Source organism: Blennius ocellaris (genome assembly GCF_963422515.1).
Source record: "Blennius ocellaris genome assembly, chromosome: 9".
In the NCBI taxonomy this organism is placed as follows: domain Eukaryota; kingdom Metazoa; phylum Chordata; class Actinopteri; order Blenniiformes; family Blenniidae; genus Blennius; species Blennius ocellaris.
Window position 1 is genome coordinate 22,441,345 of NC_137658.1, and position 20,554 is coordinate 22,461,898.

Sequence of the window (20,554 nt, forward strand, 5' to 3'; positions counted from 1 at the left end):
CATTTTGAAAAATTATATATTTTTTTTATATAAAAGTGTGTATTAGTCACAGATTTAGATTTTTGGCATTTATATACATTTAAATTTTTACATTGGTCAATGGGTCTATTTTGAAATGTGTTGATGTTTTAGCTTTATTTTGTATTATTTGCGATCATTTCAAGGTGAATTTTCCAGCACCCTGCCACAATGAACTGGATAGGCGGGATAGAAGATGGATTTTACGTTTCATGTTTTGTTTATACCTCACTGTGTGACGTGTTCTTTCCAACCTGTTTGTCTTTTTGTCAATGATCACATTTGTTTGCTGACGTTCTTTTTTTCTCTCCAGAGGACGACGAGTTGGAAATATCTCCGTACGACGACACACTGCTGGACACTCGCATGGCTTCATTAGTGGCAGGTAACACACACACACACACACGCACATACACACACACACACACACACACACACACACACACACACACACACACACACACACACACACACACACACACACACACACACACACACACACAGTATCATAAAGAGAGCTGTATATGTGCGTCACAGCTATCATGAAAGACGTCAACATGGCAGATGACAGCCTCCAGGGTTTTTCCTGCTGTCGCTAACTGAGAAACATCTTGTACGATTTTTCAGGTGTCGGCTGGATGAACTGAAGTTTTGATTTTTTCAGAGAAGGTTCAGTCCACGTGTCCTCCAGCATCAGCACAAGGAAGATGTCCCTTAATATGATGTCAAGATTATATTTTTAATGACAACTTCACACTGAGATATCAGCAGAAGATCATTTAAAAATTTTTTTTTAAAGTTGTACAGATTTGAAAGCGGAGGAATTTAAAATGCTGCTTGGTGCTTTGTCATCTCTTCTTCAGAATCACAGTGCTCTTTCTCTTGCCCCTAATTTACACCAGCTATGACTGGGCCATTATTTCTTTTTTTTTTAAATCTTTTTTTGTGTCTGCAGTTCCCGTCCCACAGCCCACCCGATTGCAAACTGAAAATCTATTGCAGTCTTCTTCTTCTTCTTGTTCTTCTTCTTCTTCTTCTTCTTCTTCTTCTTCTTCTTATTATTATTATTATTATTATTATTAGAGCAGGAACCCCCAGAAAACCTCCAGTTTTATCATTAATTGTCATCACAGTTTGTTCCGGTCTCATCCTGACACTTTCCCATTTCCAGCGCTCAGGAGAAGGTGTTTAACTGCTGCCCAATACACTGCACCCACAGACAGTTGTGATGATGATGAGCTAATAGGTGGTCGTCACCTGGCCTACGTCACTGTGGCGTGTGTTTACTGAAAGCTTCCCTCTGCCCTCCGACCTTCCAGCCTCGTCCTTCATGCAGCTGGATGGTGAGAACCAGTGCCTGAAGGCGGCTCAGGATTGTGGCCTGTATGAGAAATGCGGCTCACTGCGATCGGAGTACGTCCTGGCCTGCACCAAGCGAGTTCCCGGGACGGTCCGGTGCAACCAGCACAAATGCCACCGCGCCCTGCGGCGCTTCCTGGAGCGAGTGCCCGAGGAGTACAGCCTGGGTGTCCTGTTCTGCCCCTGCACCAACACTCTGTGTGGGGAGAGGAGGAGGAAAACCATCGTGCCCTCCTGCTCCTACCAGGACATGGAGGGTGTGCAGCCCAACTGCCTCCACCAGCAGAGCTTCTGCCGCCGGGACGACCTCTGCAGGTACGAGACACGGGGAGCGGGTGGAGCGCACACTGTGGACACTCCACCGCACCTTCATGTAACATCTTGTGACTTTCATTCAGTTCTGTAGACTCTTCATATAGCTGCACAGCAAACAGTCATTCAAATGTAATGTGACATAGTGCGAAATGCATTTTGGGAAGTGAACAAGTAAAGCTAACCGTTGCAATTCAGAAGAAGCAGACGCACAAAGAACAACGTTGGAAAATATCTTGCGTTCAGATGTGGAGCAGTGAGGAAGGATTAGTGAGGAAGACTCTCACTGATATTTGGTCTGAAGGCTATACATCGCAGCTGTTTGTGGCCACCCATTAGCCATGAGCTAACTGGTGTAGCCACCACAGGCTAAAGTGGCGGGACTTCGGCATTCGGTCCAGACCGATCAATGAGCCCTGTTTCTTCTTTGCTTCTTCTTTGGTCAGTGTTTTTTTTTTTGGTGGCAGCGCCCCCAAATGAACAGCTGTTGCATTTGTGTTACTTTTTCCAGGAGGTTTGATCTGGTCTCAAAAGTGAATATGAACGCTTTCACTACACTGAGGTTTAAAGTCTTACGTGCACACGTCAAAAACCTTTTCTAATCACGTGGAAAAGATTTAGGCCCTGTTTATGAGACAATGATTGAAATGAAAATGCATCTTTTTTGTGTTTTCATTTCAGGAAAATTTCACATTGACACTGCAATGTTTTTGAAGATGATGTGTGTTTCCATGGAAGTGGCAGAAATGCTGGAAACAATGTAGTTAGCATCATGTTGCTCCACTAGTGCTGGTGGTCGTTTTAGTAATGAAACCACACTCACACACACGCAGAAAACAGTTGGTTGACTAAGTTAGATTGTCATTACGGAGACTGTCAATTATAAAACTACCAGCACTTCGAGCACCAGCATCCTGTAAACAGAAACACTCAAAACTCTAGAGAAGTTTTCAGTTTTGAAAATGATGTAAGTTTAAGCGTCACAGGAGGCACTTTTCTTTCCATCTAATAATAAAGAAATCAGTAAATGCACACAGATTTTGGCATAAATTCAATCCTGACCTGAAAGAAGCAAATTGAAAATATAAAGACACATTTTAAAATATACAGAACAAACAGAAATGTGTCAAAGCTGCAGGAAAAAAAAAAGTTACTGCAGCTAAAATCAGCACACACACACACACGCACGCACACACACACACACACACACACACACACACACACACACACACACACACACACACACACACACACACACACACACACACACACACACACACACACACACACACACACACACACACACACACACAGGCGTGATGTTCGATGTTGAGCTTTTTGTTTTTGTGCTCGCCAGGTCCAGACTGGCTGATTTCCTCAACAACTGCCAGCCATCTCATCTGACTGCCAGCGGCTGCCTGAAGGACTCCGCAGGTCTCTGCCTCCGAGCCTACGCCGGACTCATAGGTACCAGGGAAAATCTATAACATCTAATTAACTCTTCCCTCCACTTCATCCTGATGAGAGTCAAATCATTCATTCCAAACCTGCACTTCGCTCTGTCCAGACAGAACTTGTTAAAGTCGGGGTAGTTCAGGGGGCACGCGTGCCGGACTGATGACTCTTTCAATGATTTGCAGATTTTGCAGGTGATTTTCTAAGACTAACACCATGAGGGACATCCTAAACAGGAGTATTTGAATGAGGATTTGTGTGTTTCAGAGCCTGGTAAAAGAACAAACCGAATCATGTCTGTATTTAGCAGTGGCATTACAGAGCAAGGCCTTCACTGCTGGTCTGAGTCAATCCACCCCTCAATAACTTTTTTATGGCTACAAAAACCATGTTACCATGCAGAAATGCCATATAAAAAGCCTTTGCATCACAAATAGATACTCGTGAAGCCAGAATAAATACCTTTATGAATGAAACAAAGCCAAGTTCACGTCTCTTCTCCTGCTGCAGCTGCATAAAAAAGCGGCTGCTTTTCCCGAAGCTTCTGGGGGTCGAGGAGGGAGACAAACATCAGCTTTTTGTGGTCTTGAAAATAATATAATGGCAAATAATATAATCCTGAATCCTGCCATGGAGTTTGTAGTGAGCCTAGCAAATTGCACCAGATGTGTCCTCAGAGTCCTGTGATGCGTTCAATGACCTCTTGGAAAAGTCCATCTTGAAAATCGTTTTAACAATGAATCTGCAACCAAATGTCTTTATCTTCTCCTTTAGTCATTGTAGGTTAACAAAACCACTATTAAATAAACACAACTATATTTTTGTTGGTGCAGCTCGCTATAGATGCAGCCAGCAAGTGCTGGAGAGTGAACTCTCTGACGAGCCAATCAGAGGGCTTGAATATGATGACGTTCCGCTAGGTCTTCTAGAAGGCTCTGAGTCGCCAATATCAAACTCTGATTGGTTGAAGCAGCAGTGACCGACACTAGTTTTACACTGCAGACGCCTGCAGAGTTGAAAGTGAAGGCCTAATGCAGATTTCTTTACACAGCAACAGATGATAGCTAAAATGTGATTGGTTAAAAGCTTTAATGTGGAAGTTCACGTTTGGAAGCAGCGCAGCCGGAGCAAAGCTATGAGAAGAAGCAGACAGACCGTTTGGAATTATGTAATGAGTATTAATGGACAAAATCTAATCAACATCAGTCTACTACTGTATGTGCCTGAGTTGACATGCAGTGATTGGATGGAGTGATGAGCAACAACAAGCACAAACGTGTGGAGTTAGGACTTGTTTTATGGAGTTTCCAAACAGATCGTAGGGCTCCAGCAAAAAGATCTAGATTGGCCAAAAAGTGTTTTTTTTTTTTTTTCCTTTAGATTAAACTGAAATCTACACAAACACACTGAGTGAAGGAAGATTTGAGAAACATTATGTCCCAAGGTCACATGTATGTTTGGAAATATGACCAAGAACAGAGCAGACTTAAAGACCGGAGGCAGAACAGCAGCAGTTTGAACACAAATGACACTCAGCTCAGGTATTTAATTTAATTTTTAAATTGATTTAATTTGTTTAAGTGGATGAGGACATATGAATATTAATTAAGTGGAAGCAATTTTTTTCTAATCTATTATTTATGCAGAGCGGGTGGAATTTATTAATTTGTACTTTTTCCCACTTGTTTCTTGATAATTAGCTCACACTTTAAGAAACCCACATCATCTGTCCAAGAATGAGACAAATAATGCAGAAAGTGTGAGCAGAGGGCGTGAGAGAGTGTGGAGGAGCAGAAGTCTGAGGATATGAAGTGAGGATGGATGACAGGTGACAACAGGGAGTGTCTTTCTGCTCTGTGACAGTGATGGATGACTTGTGTGTAAGACTTAAGCCTGTTTATAGGAAGGAGCCCTTTACACCAGACCAGATAACACCTTGTGTGTCTTCAGCCTTTTGTTTCCTGAGAAACACACCAAAACATATTGGCAGAGGGAGGTTTTTTTTTTTTTTTTCACAAACGCTCTCAAAGTGTCCCAGAGGAGCCAGATGAAATATGAGGAACATGTTTTTGTATTTGTATAGAGAAGAATAATAAAGCTTCCTGCTGCATCCACTGTTGTCGAGTTTCTCTCAAGGTTTCCCTCTGATGTGACGTTACACTCAACTGTTCCCTGCTCATATACCATCCATCACACCTCTCATCTCAAACCACACACAATTTCAAAAGTGATTTTTTTTTTTTTTTTTTACTATTTTACTGTATTGTATGCATGTACAATTGGCAAAACTACTAAAATGTTAGTAGACCAACTCAAACAGCTAAAATGGCATAAACCATCTTAAACCAGATGCAAAGATTTTTAACAATCCTGGGCTAAAGGGTTACCACATTACAGGGAAACCACTTAATCTAAACCAGAATGCTATTCCACCTGATAGGGGCCTGGAGTGGGCCTGGAGTGGGCCTGGACAGATGCAGACACAGATAGACTGTTCTCAGTAGAGCTCACTGGAGGGACTTTTAGACTGAGATTCAGGACCCAGGCTCATTTGGGGAAATACACTTTGAATATAATGTTGTTGGGCTTCTGACACCAACGACACTTCTGATACTTGAGAATCTGTGATATGTTGGACCTTTAAATGTTCTGGCTCAGTAAGTTGCCGCCAGGTTGTCTAAATCCGAAAACATCTCGTCTCGCTTTTGCTTTAACAAACCTCTCAGATTATCAATGACGTTCTTCTTCAGCCCGTGGTACAGCAACACGTTTTAGGAAACCAGTGGCAGCTTTGAGAGAAGTACTGTGTTGAGATTCTAACAGGTACACGTCTCCTCTGATTTGCAGGAACGATCATGACGCCGAACTACATCAGCAACAGTTCTGCAGATGTGTCGCTGTGGTGCAACTGTGAGGGCAGCGGGAACCAGTGGCAGGACTGCCAGAGGCTGCAGCGCCTCTTCACCCACAACGCCTGCCTGCGTGAGTCTGGTTCGGATTCTCAAACAACCTCGGTTCAAGCCCTCCCACACCTTCTAGAAAGACAACCAAAGCAGCGAGGTTGAATATCAGGTTCCAAAGTGAACGTTTATTAAGTTCAAGGCAGGAGTGTAAACAACCGTCCGTCCACAGGTCTGTTCTGTTCTCTGGAAATACAAAGAAGACTTAACCAGACAGCCGTTTTTGATGTATTCCCTGTCTTTTTAGCCCAGGGGTCTTCAAATCTGGGCCTCGAGAGCCGGTTCCCTGCACGTTTTAAGTCTCTCACAGGTGCAACACACCTGAATGCAATAAAGGGGCTCATTATTGGGCTTTTTTACAAGCTTGATTATCGCCTCAACGTTAGATGGAGGTGTTCTGAAGCTGGAAGAGAGCTAAAACGTGCAGGACACTGACTCTTGAAGCCCGGATTTGAAGAGCCCTTCTTTAGCCATTAGGGCATAAACCACGGAAAGTGACATCTCTAAAGTTCCTTTTGATGAATTAAAACAAAAATAAGTATTTCAATACCTCAAAATGTATTTTGTTTGTCATGGAAACAAGCCACCATGGTTTATGCTATATTTTTATTCTCATGCGAATGGCAGCAGTCTGAATTTTTACCGATCTTCTCAGGAACATATACAGAAAGTATCTACAAACTATACACATCATTGGGAAGTACAACTCTTGTACTTTCCAGACATGGGTTACTTTAATATCAGGATATAATTTTTCACCCTGAAAATGTCAGTTTTGTTTCATAAAGTTTCCCTCTCTTCTGTAAGAACAAGACAAGGGCATTTAAATTGAGCTGCTGGTACTTTAGTGTTCACTCCTGGGCCATACCCATATATTGTGCTTAGAGAAGAAGAGTTCTACATTACGTTAATAAAATTCTCATTCATCCCGTGTTAAGAGAGAATGTGAACATCATAGCAGTTTTAATATTTTCAATGTTGTGAAATATGTAAAAAAACAGCCAATTCCATTGAACTGTTGTTGCTATGGCAACCACTCCTGGGCCATACCCATATGTTGTGTTTAGAGAAGGACACCTGTACTACATATACAGTTCATAAAATTTGACTCCATCCTATAATAAGAAGGAATTCATTAAATGACTGTATTATCATATTTTCCACATTGAAAAAAATGTTGCAAATATATATATTTGTTCATGAATCTGCTTGCAGGGGAAATAAGATGCTAACCACATGTTTTTGATGTTGATGTTATATTGATTTTTTTTTTTATATATATATATATTGATTTTTTGTAACACATTCAAATAGTAAATCAGATCAGCACACGCACAGGCTCGGGTTAGGTCTCCTGTCATTTAAATGAAAAAACATCTGTTACGAAGTCCATTAAAAACTGCAGTGTTAGCTTACTCCTCTCACTTCCATTCATTTTTGCTACGCTATGCTAACGCGTTCATAAAACACTGTTTCCACGTTCCTCTAAAAAACAAACAAACAGGCGTTTCCTTCAATATGGTCCAGAATCTAGACTATTTCCAAGCCATTTTCATGCTGCAGCAATTTCTTTATATCTAAACTATCATTTCTTGTGCTTTAACGTAGCTGTCCCCTCATTGTCTGAGTGTTATTTCACTTTCTCATCACCCCACAGCACTCAAATGTTTAGATGAGTGAGATTGAATAGAAACAGTCACATTTAAAAGACTAATTGTTATTTTTTTTTTTTTTCTAAAGCCTGTTTTAAATAATGTATCTGAGGATCAGATTTATGAAAGCAGATTTACTGTGCCATCGTCAGAGATGGCAGGGAAACGGCTCAAAGGGAATATTTGGAAGAAAAAGCGCCACAGTGTGCGCTGTCTAGGTGGCTGCCTCCCGCAGTGCAACGCTCAGCGTGAGGCGAACTCTGCCTCTTCGCATGCCGGCGACCCACCGCGGCCCGCCGCGCCGGGGAAGAAAGAGATGAAGAAGAACAAGGAGGAGCGGGAGGAGCCCTCAAGCTGTCACTCAATCACTGGAGCTGTCAATATGGCCGTCCGGGCCTGTATGTCCAAACACTAAAGCCCAGATCGATGCGTCAATGCACTTCCCATAAAGCTGGGCAATTTATCAAGCCGCCGACAGCTGCAACAATAAAGCTGCCAGGGAGACGTGTTGGTTTATGCCCAACACACACACACACACACACACACACACACACGCACTGATGAGGCTGTGTCTCCATTTCTCCATGCAGGTAACTCCATCAGCTGGATGGGGAGCCCCGGCTCCCTGCCTGCAGACATCACCCAGCCCCCCGCTCCCCGGCCCTCCCCGCTGGTTCAGGAGGACAACCTGCTGAGCGACAACCACTTGCCTGAGCACAACAACATCGTGAGTACGCCCCATCTCATCATCGTCATCACACACACACAGACACACACACACGCACACTCACACCATGCCTCCACGTTTTGAATTACCGCTCAACACTTTTATCCCGAGGCTCTTTCCATTATCTTTGAGCCGTCTTGTTTATTTATCGCAGTGCGTTTTATCGTTTATGGCTCATTTTCTGTGTCAGCACTGGGATTCTCAGTTTGGGGGATTACAGCCTGCAAACATCCGGCCGATGTCCTTTAGTTCCTTTGGTTTTAATTTCTTCATAGTTTTTTTTTTTTTTTCCATAGCATGTTTCCATTAGTTTGTTTGTTGTTTGTTGTCTTTTTTTTTTTTTAGTCATTCTTCTTTGATTTTGAGTTTTGCCGCCTGGTATAAAATAATCTGGGCTGTTGAATAATTCAAACCTAAATGGAGAAAAAAAATTACAAATATTTCAGAATCCATGACAATAAAAAAAGAAAACTTTTCTTGAATTTTGAAAGTTCTTGATATTGCAGAGCATGAACGCATGGAAACGCAGTCAGTCTGATTGTGTCTTCTCTGAGTCACCCTTTGAAATGAATTAATCCAGCAAATCTTTTATTTATCCATTTAAATGTCAACTACATTTGAGCTTTTTATGAATTATTAAGGGATCACCAACTGATTCGAGTTGCATGAATGTGTTTTTCACCTTCAGTGAACCACCTAATGACTAAAACATAAACATGAGCCTGGATCGGCAATTGTCATCCTTCAGGAAAGACAAAAAAAATGTTTCCAGCTGGACCAACAGTGACTGACAATGTGGAGCTTCATTATTGTGATTAAGTACAGACCAGATGAAGAGTGAGATAAATAATGATGAACTACAAAAACTACAAGCCCCCTTTCCATTCAGTCAATAATCTGGTTTGAACAGAGCAGCGTAGAGCCGCAAAACACCCACAATCCTCTTCTCCTTTAATTTTCCTCCCCACTATTTAATTCTTTATTGTATTTTGGGTGATATATTTGGTCTATATTCCCTATATTTTTCAATTGCGTGTAATAGACACAGTGTCTGCCCAAGACTGGATATGTGTCAATGTTCGATATGCCGATATTGTAAAAAACAAAAATATTGCTGATGCCAATATGATGCGGAAATGACAGATGCATCAACGCATCAAAATCACATGTCCACAGGAGCTGTCAAAGGCCCGACTCCCATTCATTGTCTTTATGAAACGCACCGCAGTGCATTCTGGGTGGAGTGTGATGCATTTCGAGCTGCGTTGTGTCTCCCCGGAGCTCATTTGCATAACATTGAATCCAGTCTGTTTTATGCAAATGAGGGGCGGCGGTCCGACGCATTGTTTCACGGTTTAATCCCACATAGGAGATTCGCAGATAGACAATTCCCCGATCACACAAACAACAGGTTGAATACCGTAACTTAACACACACACACTTTTTGATGAAAAGCACGTTTGGAAACCGCATATGAATATCCTGAAGTCAAAATTTGCAAATAATATTGGCATAATGTGTAAAATCCGATCAGTATTAGATCAAAATTCACTCAGCTCCTTTATGTGTCTTTAGAAAACATGTTTTTAATCCGAAATCAGGACCCAGATTTTTATAAATTTTTTTCTTCCCCTGGTAGTTGTTGTTACTTTATGCGTTGTCTTTACTTAACTGTGGTAAAACGTTGAAACTCGCTGTCGGGGAAGTAAAACAAGGACCTATTAGTCCTGAGCTCGATGTCAAAAGTTCTCCATGTGTAATCCTGCCGTTTTTTTAAAACCAGTGTTTAAAGTTGCCACTATTTTTACTGGCGTAATGAGTGCTGCATTGGAGTCACATGTAGGCTGCTGGTCCAATAGGAGAGCACAAAACATCCAAGATGGCGACGCCCAAAATAGATTTTAGGGCAGTTCCGAGGAGGAAAACATGACAAAAACCTTTAATAAGCCACCACAAATATGCTGTATGACGCTGATATCAATAATGCTGGAAAGTCATGTAACGTCACTACTGTAGGAGCCCCGCAGCTCATGAACATGTCAGAAAACGATCTTCCGATACGTTAACGAGCACCTGAATGCATCACTCAAAGACGTCATCCATGAAGCAGCGTTTTAACTTTATGGCTTATTATTATGCCAGATATACTGATATATGATGTTTTTGTGTCAGATACACTTAATAATCCTTCCAAATGTGTTAAATATACTTTGAAATCCAATCCTTCAAACCAATAACACTGAAAAAAATTGCCGTGGACGACTTGTCCAGAATCCTGTGGACGACGTGTCCAGCTTTGCAGTTTTGTAGGCGAGCTGTCCGAGCACCGCCAAGCCTGTAGGGGGCAGTGTAGCAAGAAGTATGATAGCCAATCAGAATCCTGGAAAATAAAAAAACACTACGTCATGAATTGTGAAGTAAATAACCACCTACCCCCCCATTAGATGTAACTGGAGACACTGATTTTATCCAGATCTCCACTGTGGCCGGAGTTTTCAGGAATCATTGTTTGCGGTGAGTCGTAGCTGCGTTTATGTGTCAATGCGCGGCTCAAATGCAAAGCAATATCACAGTTTTTTTCAAATACCTGGGTACATGGAAACATGGCCTCAGTTCCCCCAGGAGTGTGTAGATAGACGCTAAACACTGCTCTGTCCTGTGCACAGGTGTTGAGGTGGAAAGAAATCCTCTTTTCAGATGTGGTGTGTTTCCATGAAAATAAATCTCAATTTAACTTTGATTATAATCTGAAAAGTAGCCAAAATATTGAGTTGTTCTTGCTCGGGAATCATGTTATTTATATAGGATACAGTTGAGCATGGCATTTTTAATTTTATTTTTATTGATAGCACTGTATTAATCCCCAGAGGGGAAATTCCTTTCCGAATTGACCATGGTCAATTCGGAACCATGAGTTGGATCATGAGTTGGACCATGAGTTGGATCGAAAAGGGTTAAATTTGTTTGTTGTTTTGGGGGCAGATATATTGACAGGTACAGGGGTTTTTTACATTATAAAGGTAGCAGATGGGCACTGCAGAGCTGCGGCTTATTGGTCACTTTCTTTCCTGGATTACATGAATTTTGTCAAACTCTCAATTAAAAAAAAAGAAAAAAGAAAAAAAAAGCCAAAGTTGCTTTCCAAGAAATATAACCAGTCCATTCAAGTAATTATTGCCCCATCATTTCTCAACAGAAGGGCTTTGAAGAGCAGCTCATTTAATCTGTGATTTAGTAAACACAGAAACTTCATAAAATCCGGTCTCACCATCACTTTCATTCTTTGTGGAAAAAGCTCTCTGAGAAATAGTTCTGTCACATAAAAATCTCTCCTGCAGTTTTCTGGAGTTCAGTCTGATATTAAGTCCCAGTTTGAAGGAAATGTGAGAGACTTTTAGTCTCACTAATCACACATTAATAAAGTCGATCACAGCTGTTCGCACTGATTCAATACACACATCCAGGCAGCTTAGCCACGCTGGGTCTCCTCCTTCTATGCAAAGTAGATGGCAGGAAAAGCGACGTGTTGATTTATTTAGTAATGGAGGTGGCAGCAATGGCTGGATTGATCAGACAGTCCATCGTGGACTGTTGTCGTCCTCAGGGGAAGGTCAGAGCCCCCCCCACACACACACACACACACACACACCCGGCTGCTCTGGGTCAACACAATAGTGAGTCAGCATGTGATTGGAAGATCAGAGGAGTAGCTTGGGGGCAAAAGTTATCAAAGCACTTTGGCAAGCCTTCAAAAGACTCCACAGAGTGTGTATGATACAACAAGCACAGGTTGTTGTTTTTTTTTTCTTTCTGCTAAAGTCCAGATGATGAGACAGACTTCATCAGTGCAGGTTGACTTATTCCCAACTCCAAACAGATGTGAGGTTCCGATACCGCTGGATCTGCTCCCACACTGCAAATGTGGCCCAGGAATAGAAGCTATTATAAATACATTATCAATGGTTAGGCATCATTATGCAAGCATCACTTTTCTCTTGCAGTTTTATTAAGTGATGCAAGATTTTCAGCAGTTTAGTCCAGACAGAATGGAGCATTATCCTTCCTATTAGTTGCAATTATCAGCCAATCCAGTTGCAGCAAATTAACGAGAATCAGTGATTTTGGTAATATCCCATTACACCTGAGAGACAGGAAACTAGAATATTAGAGACACCAATAAGACAGGCTTACAATCTAGTAATAGAAATGGTATTTTGTCCGCCGACAGCTGTTGCATTGTGGCAAAAACAAATCTTCCTTTCATGTTGTGGAGATAAAGACGACCACATAAGATTGATCAGGAATGTTTCCCCCCTGATCCAACAGCTTCCACTGGCCATGCAAATAAACAAGTGTAAAAACCTCTATTGGTGTGTCTGGTAAGTGAAAATAGAAAACTTTCATGGCGTTTTGTATGTCTGATTACACGACAACAATTTTTGGAGTCGTTGAAAACACAAGTTATTGTGATCTCTTATTGAGATAACTTATTATTAACCCCAGGGTTTTCCGTACTACGCCGCTCGCTCACTTCTCTCCGGGATAAATCACTCTGGTAACTTTACACTGAATGTGTAACCTGCCCGGGAGCAGATTATGTTCTGGATATGCAGTAAAAGCTCCACCTCCTGACCAATCAGATCTCTTGGAAAATGACCCGCCCCTTCTTAAAGGACGGCGATCGGTGCTCGCGTTCAGCACTGAGCTGCAGTGGGGAGGAGATAAGAAATTAATTTAGAGCGATCTTTTGACATAATAAATAAATCCTTGTCACTGAGGCTTTGAAGGCTGTTTTTATTCTTGACTTGTTCCACGTCTGTTTTTCTCCACGAGGATCACAGTGCTGTATCTTTATATCGCCGATGAACTAATCTGATATAATCTCATGAAGTCACACATTAACAAGTTGCGCACACGTAGGTCTGGATTGAACTCCCGAGTTGACAACCTGCTTCGTAGTGACGGTGATCAGGATCACCCGTGTCTGGATAAGTGAACCCAGGAAACAGAGAGAACCTGGATGTGGTTATCACAAACAAGTGAGATTCAACAAGACGATAGCAGATATAAATCACAGTTAAGTCCTTTATTCTGTCCCGATGTGTTACCATTAAATCACACACAAGTAAAAGCAAGACAATGATCAGATAAGGAAACCTGCAGAAGTGGAGCCGGTTCAAAAACAAGAAGGGAAAATACAAGAAGGCTGAACATTAGTCGACAAAATGATCTGGCAACAAAATGCTGGATATACACATGAGGGAAGAAAAGCAAATTGGACACAGGTGGTAACAATTAAGGGCGGAGCACAAGAAACACAGATTTCACACCTGAAATTAGGTGGACGTGACTGATGCAATCAAGACCTGGAACAAAGACGGAAATGTGAAAAAATAAACACAACATGGGTAATTTCCTGGCGCAAGTCTGACTATTCTTCTGCATTTAGTTTATGATGCAATTCAATTAAATGTTATTTCTATAACACCAGATGCAATACAGTCGTCTGTGAAGTCGCTTTTACAGAGAAAAACCAATATTTCAATTCTACATCAGAAAGTAGAGGAGGTGGTGGGAAGGGAAAAAAACACCTCAATTTTAACACGAAGAAACTGTGTGGAGTTACGTGATGCCCATGAATGCATCACTCAAAGCGTTCAGCTCCTGCAACATCACGGCTCGGACACAAACTTTCTCTTTTATTACTGAAACAGTTCAGTGAAACGTAGTTCTGAAAACATTTGAGGCAAGAAATAAGCTGTGCAGTTGAATATCTAAAACGCTGCTACGCAGATGTGTGCCTGCCGTGAGGGGGCGTGGCCTGTGAGTTTGACAGTTTCCTTGGAGTATGAACTGTCCTGCCGAAAAAGCTTTTCTTTTTGGAAGCTGGCGACGTCACTGCCAAACTTTTCTTCTTGTTCTTATGGGTTCTTATGAGAGTATGCAGTATGGCCTGTAAATGTGGAAACTTTCTGTAGAAGTGCTATATAAAACCCATGCATTATTATTTTTATTATTAGTATTATTATTATTATTAATAGTAGTAGTAGTCATAGTAGTATCATTAGTATTAGTATTATTTAACTTGTATACTGTCATCAAGAACAGGATTTCTCATGTTTGCTTCTCGGAAAAATAACTCCTCTGTGCAGAAATGTCAAAACAGGAAGCTAGGAGTATGCTACTCATTTTTATTTTCACTTCCAAAATAGAACTGTCCAATCACAGATGAAACCCACAAAAATGTCACACATCTGTAAAATGACCCCATTCCCATCAAAAACACAAAGTACTATTGAAAAACTAGAACTGATGCCGAAGCATTCACTGATTGCATATGTTTGGACAATTCTACAAGCTTAAAATCAAAATAAATCAAGTTTTTCTTGTCATTAGTGGGATGTGTAGCAAGTTTTACCTCTCTTGGATGAGGTCTGGTCCATCTCATTGGTTCCCTTAAAGGTGATGATAAAATATTGAGAGCTGAGGCTGAGTTGCCATACAGTATGTATATGTTGTTGGTATAAGGAGCTGTCTTCACAAACGAACCCGCTATCATTTATTTATAGTTTACCCTCAACGTGAGGATAGGATGAGTAAAGATCTGACAGCAGATGACAAGTTGTGAACTGTTTTTCACTGCAGACAGATGAGCAAGGCATTAAAATGTAAGTGCACCTGGATATTAAAGGGAATAATAGAGAGCTCCCCGATTGTTCTGTTTGATGTTCTATCCAAATGCTGCCATGTACTCCTGCTTCCTTCCGCCCTGCAGCGACGTGCTCGTCGGGTTAGCTGGCGACTTTCCGATGTTCCTCAGGGTGAATGGACGGATCCAGACGAACAGTCTGTCTCTGGTGCAGAACCTCGTGACGGGTATACTCTACCCTGCCGTGTGCTCACAGTCAGAACTTGGTTTAAAGCAACGGGTCCTAGCCGAGGGTCTGGGATACCAATTGGGGAACTCCAGAGACTATGATGATGGCCCCTTCATTTGAATGTGCTCCAACATTGGACTTCAATGTGTTGGGAAATCACAGATGGCAAAAGAGTTTCACCGCTTTCCTTAGATGGGGAAACTAAATGAAATAATGGTTAGTTGGCTGCAAATGCTACCATGTACTTACATCAAGCTCCCTTTGGAAAACTACATGCTGAGTTGGCCTTTCTTTGCAAGCCGCGACCGCGTCCATATTCTTCTTCTGCATTGTGTGTGTGTGTGTGTGTGTGTGTGTGGGGGGGGGGGGGGGATTTCTCTCCAAACACATACAGTAAATGCCACAACGGAGTCGAGTCACGTCATTGTAGGCTGCGATTCAGCTTGTATTTTCATCATGTAATCTGCACACAGCAAACTTTATGCTGTGGCCCAAAGTTTATGACAGTGGCTATCTGTAAACTTAAAATATTATTAAAACAACACTTTAAGAAGGAGCATCTAGAGTCGTCGCAGCCAAGATGAGACTCTGAGGTCGATCCAGAATTTGCTGGAAAGATTCTTCTTCTTCCTTGGTTTAAGAGCAACTTGATGCCCATCCACATGAGAGAGAAGTCCTGGAGGTAAGGACAAGAACTTTTGAGTTTATTTACTGGCAATATTGCTCAAATGACCTCGAGCAGATTAAGCAAGAAAGAGGGATGGATAGATGGATGATTTAACATGAATCCATTCAGTAACTTCGAAACTTCCCCAAGGGCAACAGATGACTGGATCAAACCAGTAATGTAGATTTTAGATTTTGATTTTAGGAGCAAAATGTTTCACGGCGCATCGTGGACAGAGTCAAGGTACTGACAGTCAAGTGGTCCCTGAGTTCTCAATCAACAGGTTTCGTTGCTCTTTGCAGCTCATCAGGTGGAAGGCGATCAGATCAGGTGCAGACCTCAACTGCACACGAACAAAAGCCCCCAAAGTGTCCTGACCGTGTCCGTTTAATTTGTCTCCCCCAGCCAATCAAGCGACACATGGTGTGTGGCACACTGACAAGTGCTGGCCCTGAAGTGTTTTGATTCCAGTCCTGTTGGACTGTGTCTGAGTGTGCCAGCCCAGTAATGTGCACACACACACACACACACACACACACACTCAGATATGCTGAAATGTGTTGAAAACACATATGTTTTGCGGGCTTTACCTCCTGGCTGCCCTTGCCCACTGCTGACCATTAAACGCGGTCCAATCCAATCGTGGTTCTGGCTAACTGTAACCTTGGCCAGACCACAATCTGCCATGGCTGCAGCTCCCTGGCTCCCAGCATGCCTCGCTGCCAGAGATAATCTGGGCCGGCAGACAAGAGGGGATTCCAACTCTCTCTCACTCTCTCGTCTTCATTTGCCCTCCTCCGCTCGCTCTCGCTCTCTCTCTCTCTCGCCTTCTCTGTGTCCGTCTGCGTCTCTCTCCCAGTGAGCGGATTAGATGAGGTGTTGGTTGGAAGCAGTGCATCAGTCAGGCTTCATTACTATGAATTTATTCATGCCCATATGTCTCCCCACCGTGTTTTTCTCTTTCCCCAAATCTCCCCCTCTTCTCTCCCTCGTCTTTATCCCTCTGTCCTTTCCTCAGTTGCTCCATCCTTCTTTGTTTTCTTTTACTTCTTCATCCTTGTCTTTCTGTCCTCGCCTCGTTCCATCTCGCATGCTCAAGCCTTCGCCACCCCACCCAGCCCCCAAATCCATACCTGCTCCACATCTTCTCATCCGTCTGTCACTCAGCTGCTCGTCTTGTCTTTCCGCTGAGCTTTCGCTTGTTTCTCTAAAGTGATTTTTTTCCCCACAATTTGAAAGGTTTCACTTCAAAAAGCTGAGTATCCGCTCCAGCAGGAGGAGAAAAGAAAAATATCCCATTTAGAAGCACAGATGACTGCTCTTTGTTTTAAATGTTCCGTTTCCACAGAGGGGGCAATCAAATCAGTGGTGAGGTGGGGTTTTAATGCCAATTTGAATACCAGCAGCCTCGTCAGCTCTTCATTGTTTTGATTCAGTCAGAAGACCCACAGCATTACGCAACTTCTTCTTGTTTTATCTTTCCTTGTGCTTTACAGAGCAGAACATGAAGTCTTGTATATTGGGAAGTGGAACCTTGTTTCAGTGTCAAACGTTGGCGGTTGGTTATTCGAAAGTTTAACACTTCAGTTATGTGCAAGAAGATTAAGTCAGACTTTATAGATCCCCTTGGGGGAATTCATTCTCTGCATTTAACCTTAACTTTACATATTAGTAGCAGCAGGCAGTTGTTACTGTATGATAAAATTATATTTTGTTACTTATTGATGTGCTTATTGTAGCGCCCCCCCCCCCCTCCTCCGACGTGATTAATCAAAGACGCAGAGAATTTCAAGCGAGTGTAGTGTCGATTTATTCTCTCCCAGTCACCATCTGGTAGAAACACAGTGAAAACTACAGAACAAAACAAGAAAAACAAAATACCTTTCTGAAGTTCTACAAACAATACACTGATAATTGCTACACATTTACTCTGCACAGTTTTACTAATGATATTGTTAAATAAAATACATGAATCAATTTACAACAATACATTTAAAAGCATCCCAGCAGCACCTCCCTACCTCAAGGGAAGCAGGAGAACAGAGGGGCGGAGCTAAGGGGAACACAGGAGGGGAGGAGTGGACACTCAGGAAGGGAGGGGTGAGTGAGAGCGGGATCCTGACAGCTGAGTGGACTGAGCACCTTGCATGGGAGCCATTGGTGTGTGAATGTTTCTAGCTTTGTAAAGTGCTTTGACAGGTCTGTTAATTCAGTGGAAAGAATTAACTCCATATTGAATTCTGGGAAACAAATGGCCGAATACAGAATTTACAACTGTTAGATTACCCAAATCCTATTTCTCCCTAAAGTCTCGAGCATGGAAAGTCTCTGTATGTTAACCTGAAGACGGAACTATAAGTCTTTCAATAATGGCACTGTCTCAATGCAAGAGCTGGATTTGTGCCTCACATGTGGTAAAAGTATCTTAACGAATTGTATTACTGTGTGGTTTGGAAATCTCACCCTCAAAGAAAAACAGACTCTGAACAAAGTGGTTCGCTCAGCAAGCCGGACTATTGGCTGCACTCACATACAGAGCCAGACTCTTGAATCGAGCTCTTCGGACAGTAAATGACGCCTCAGGCCACCCTGCCGGGGCCATCTTGAAATGCTTCCTTCAGGGAAAAGATACAGATCCATCAAATATCCCACTGCTCGCCATTCAAACAGTTTATTCCCACAAGCAGTGATAACTCTAAACAAGGCACTTTAATTTCGTATGGACATTTTACTGGAGTTTTAACCTATACATTTTTATTTTAAGGCTTTGATGGATTGTTTGTTAATTGGTTTTATTAAGACACTTGGATTTTATTTTACAGGGACTTTTATTGCACTGTATTGTAACAATGGAAATTTTATGTGGCACTGATTGTTTGTTTTTTGTTTTCTTATCGTGAATTGTCTTTTAATGTTGACAGCACGCTTTCTGAACTCTTTGCACATTCTTTTCCAATGTGGTTCCCATACCATAAATGGCGAATGAACTTGAAACTTGAAACTTGAAAAGAGCATATTTAAATATTTTAAATGACAGCTGATATATATTTAGTGAAACCTCCACCGGTACTTCACCAAGTGTCCACAGTGAGTAAAACTATTTCCTGGAGCTGCCTTTTCAAAAACACTTCTTAAATGCAGCTCTTTCAGGATGAAACCTCCTAACATGCTGTGCAGATCGTCTTTCCTTTGTCAGACGGTACACTGGAGAGCGACTGTATGTAGCTGGAAGGAAAGGAAGGAAACCTGGACATAGAGTGGCTCTAATAAAAGAAGTCAACGCAGCGTACCCCACTTCAATTATCTTCAAAGAAATATTAAGCATATTCTTCAGGCTCTTTCTGTCCCTCACCAGGAAGTTGCAAAGCAGCAGATCAAAAGAAAGGTCAGCAAACTCTCAATGTGAGGAAAGTGTGTGATGTGGAGGAGAGATGAAGCTGAGGATGACGCTTCTCTCTCTCAGCCGGACACATTTAATGTTTCCACATCTCACTTTAAATCACACGCAGATGCTCATTAGGATCTTTGTCACCACTAATAAAAACTTCTCCTGTCGTGTTACTTTCTAAAAGGGGGACAGGCTTCGCTGTGACACATTCCTGCAGCCCCAAGCTACCGGCCCTGTTTACACCCGTCGCAACTGTCACACTCCATGATGAAAAGTTAAGAATGAGCGAAGCGACTCACATTAAAAAAATGTAAACTGCACAGAACAAGAGGCGGTATTTCAGAGAAACGATAGAGCGCCATCCTTATTATCAGCACAACAACAGTCGGCACACAATAAGCGGGCTCGAGCCCTGGGCGGCTCCAGATGTTGGCGCATATCATTGGAGATGAACAGCTGGGCGTGCTCAACACTAACAACGCCCGTAACACTGCAGAGACCCATTCTCATCAATGCTGCTGATCAAACGAAGTCTTCTCATTGCACATCAACACTTGACAAATTCACCGGCTTTCGACACGCCCAACTCAAAAATAAAGCAAAAACAAACATCCAAGATTTAAAATCAAAATCCAAGAGGATCTAATTCAATTCAATTCAATTCAATGTAATTCAATTCAACTTTATTTATATAGCGCAAAATACAACACAGTCATTCCCAGGTGCTTTTCACAGAGAAAAGAGAAAAACCCAACCATCCTCTGATTTAGCTTTGTTTGTAGGCTTTTAAAGTAACAACAACAACAACAACAACAATACTACTACTACTAATAATAATAACAACAATAATAATAATAATGACCTTAATTAATCAGAAAGAGCACAAGCATTCAACAACTGGTGCAAATCCAACCGTTACTTCCCACCGCAACTGTTTATTAATTACTTTTCAGCCTTTCTCTTGATGTGTTTATTATTGTCAGCAAAATAGTTTTATTTTCTTTAAAAAATTGCAAAAGATGTGTAAAACTCAAGTTATAATGTTATATAAAGTATATAGGCTCAGCATTGCCGACCACTTGTACACAAGCATATGCTCGGTTTGGAGGTCCTTCTACATTATTGAGAATGACAAAAG

General features: G+C 41.9%; 1 protein-coding gene across 1 annotated transcript in view; it reads left to right on the forward strand.

Annotated features, from left to right (window-relative positions):
* The window catches only part of gfra3 (GDNF family receptor alpha 3), an 84,717-nt gene that overhangs the window by 62,442 nt on the left and 1,721 nt on the right, over window positions 1–20,554 (forward strand). The window contains exons 3-7 of the mRNA XM_080501877.1: window positions 332–403; window positions 1,338–1,692; window positions 3,047–3,156; window positions 5,992–6,126; window positions 8,347–8,483. Coding sequence (XP_080358003.1) covers window positions 332–403; window positions 1,338–1,692; window positions 3,047–3,156; window positions 5,992–6,126; window positions 8,347–8,483 — 809 coding nt within the window. The remainder of the gene's footprint in view (window positions 1–331; window positions 404–1,337; window positions 1,693–3,046; window positions 3,157–5,991; window positions 6,127–8,346; window positions 8,484–20,554) is intronic.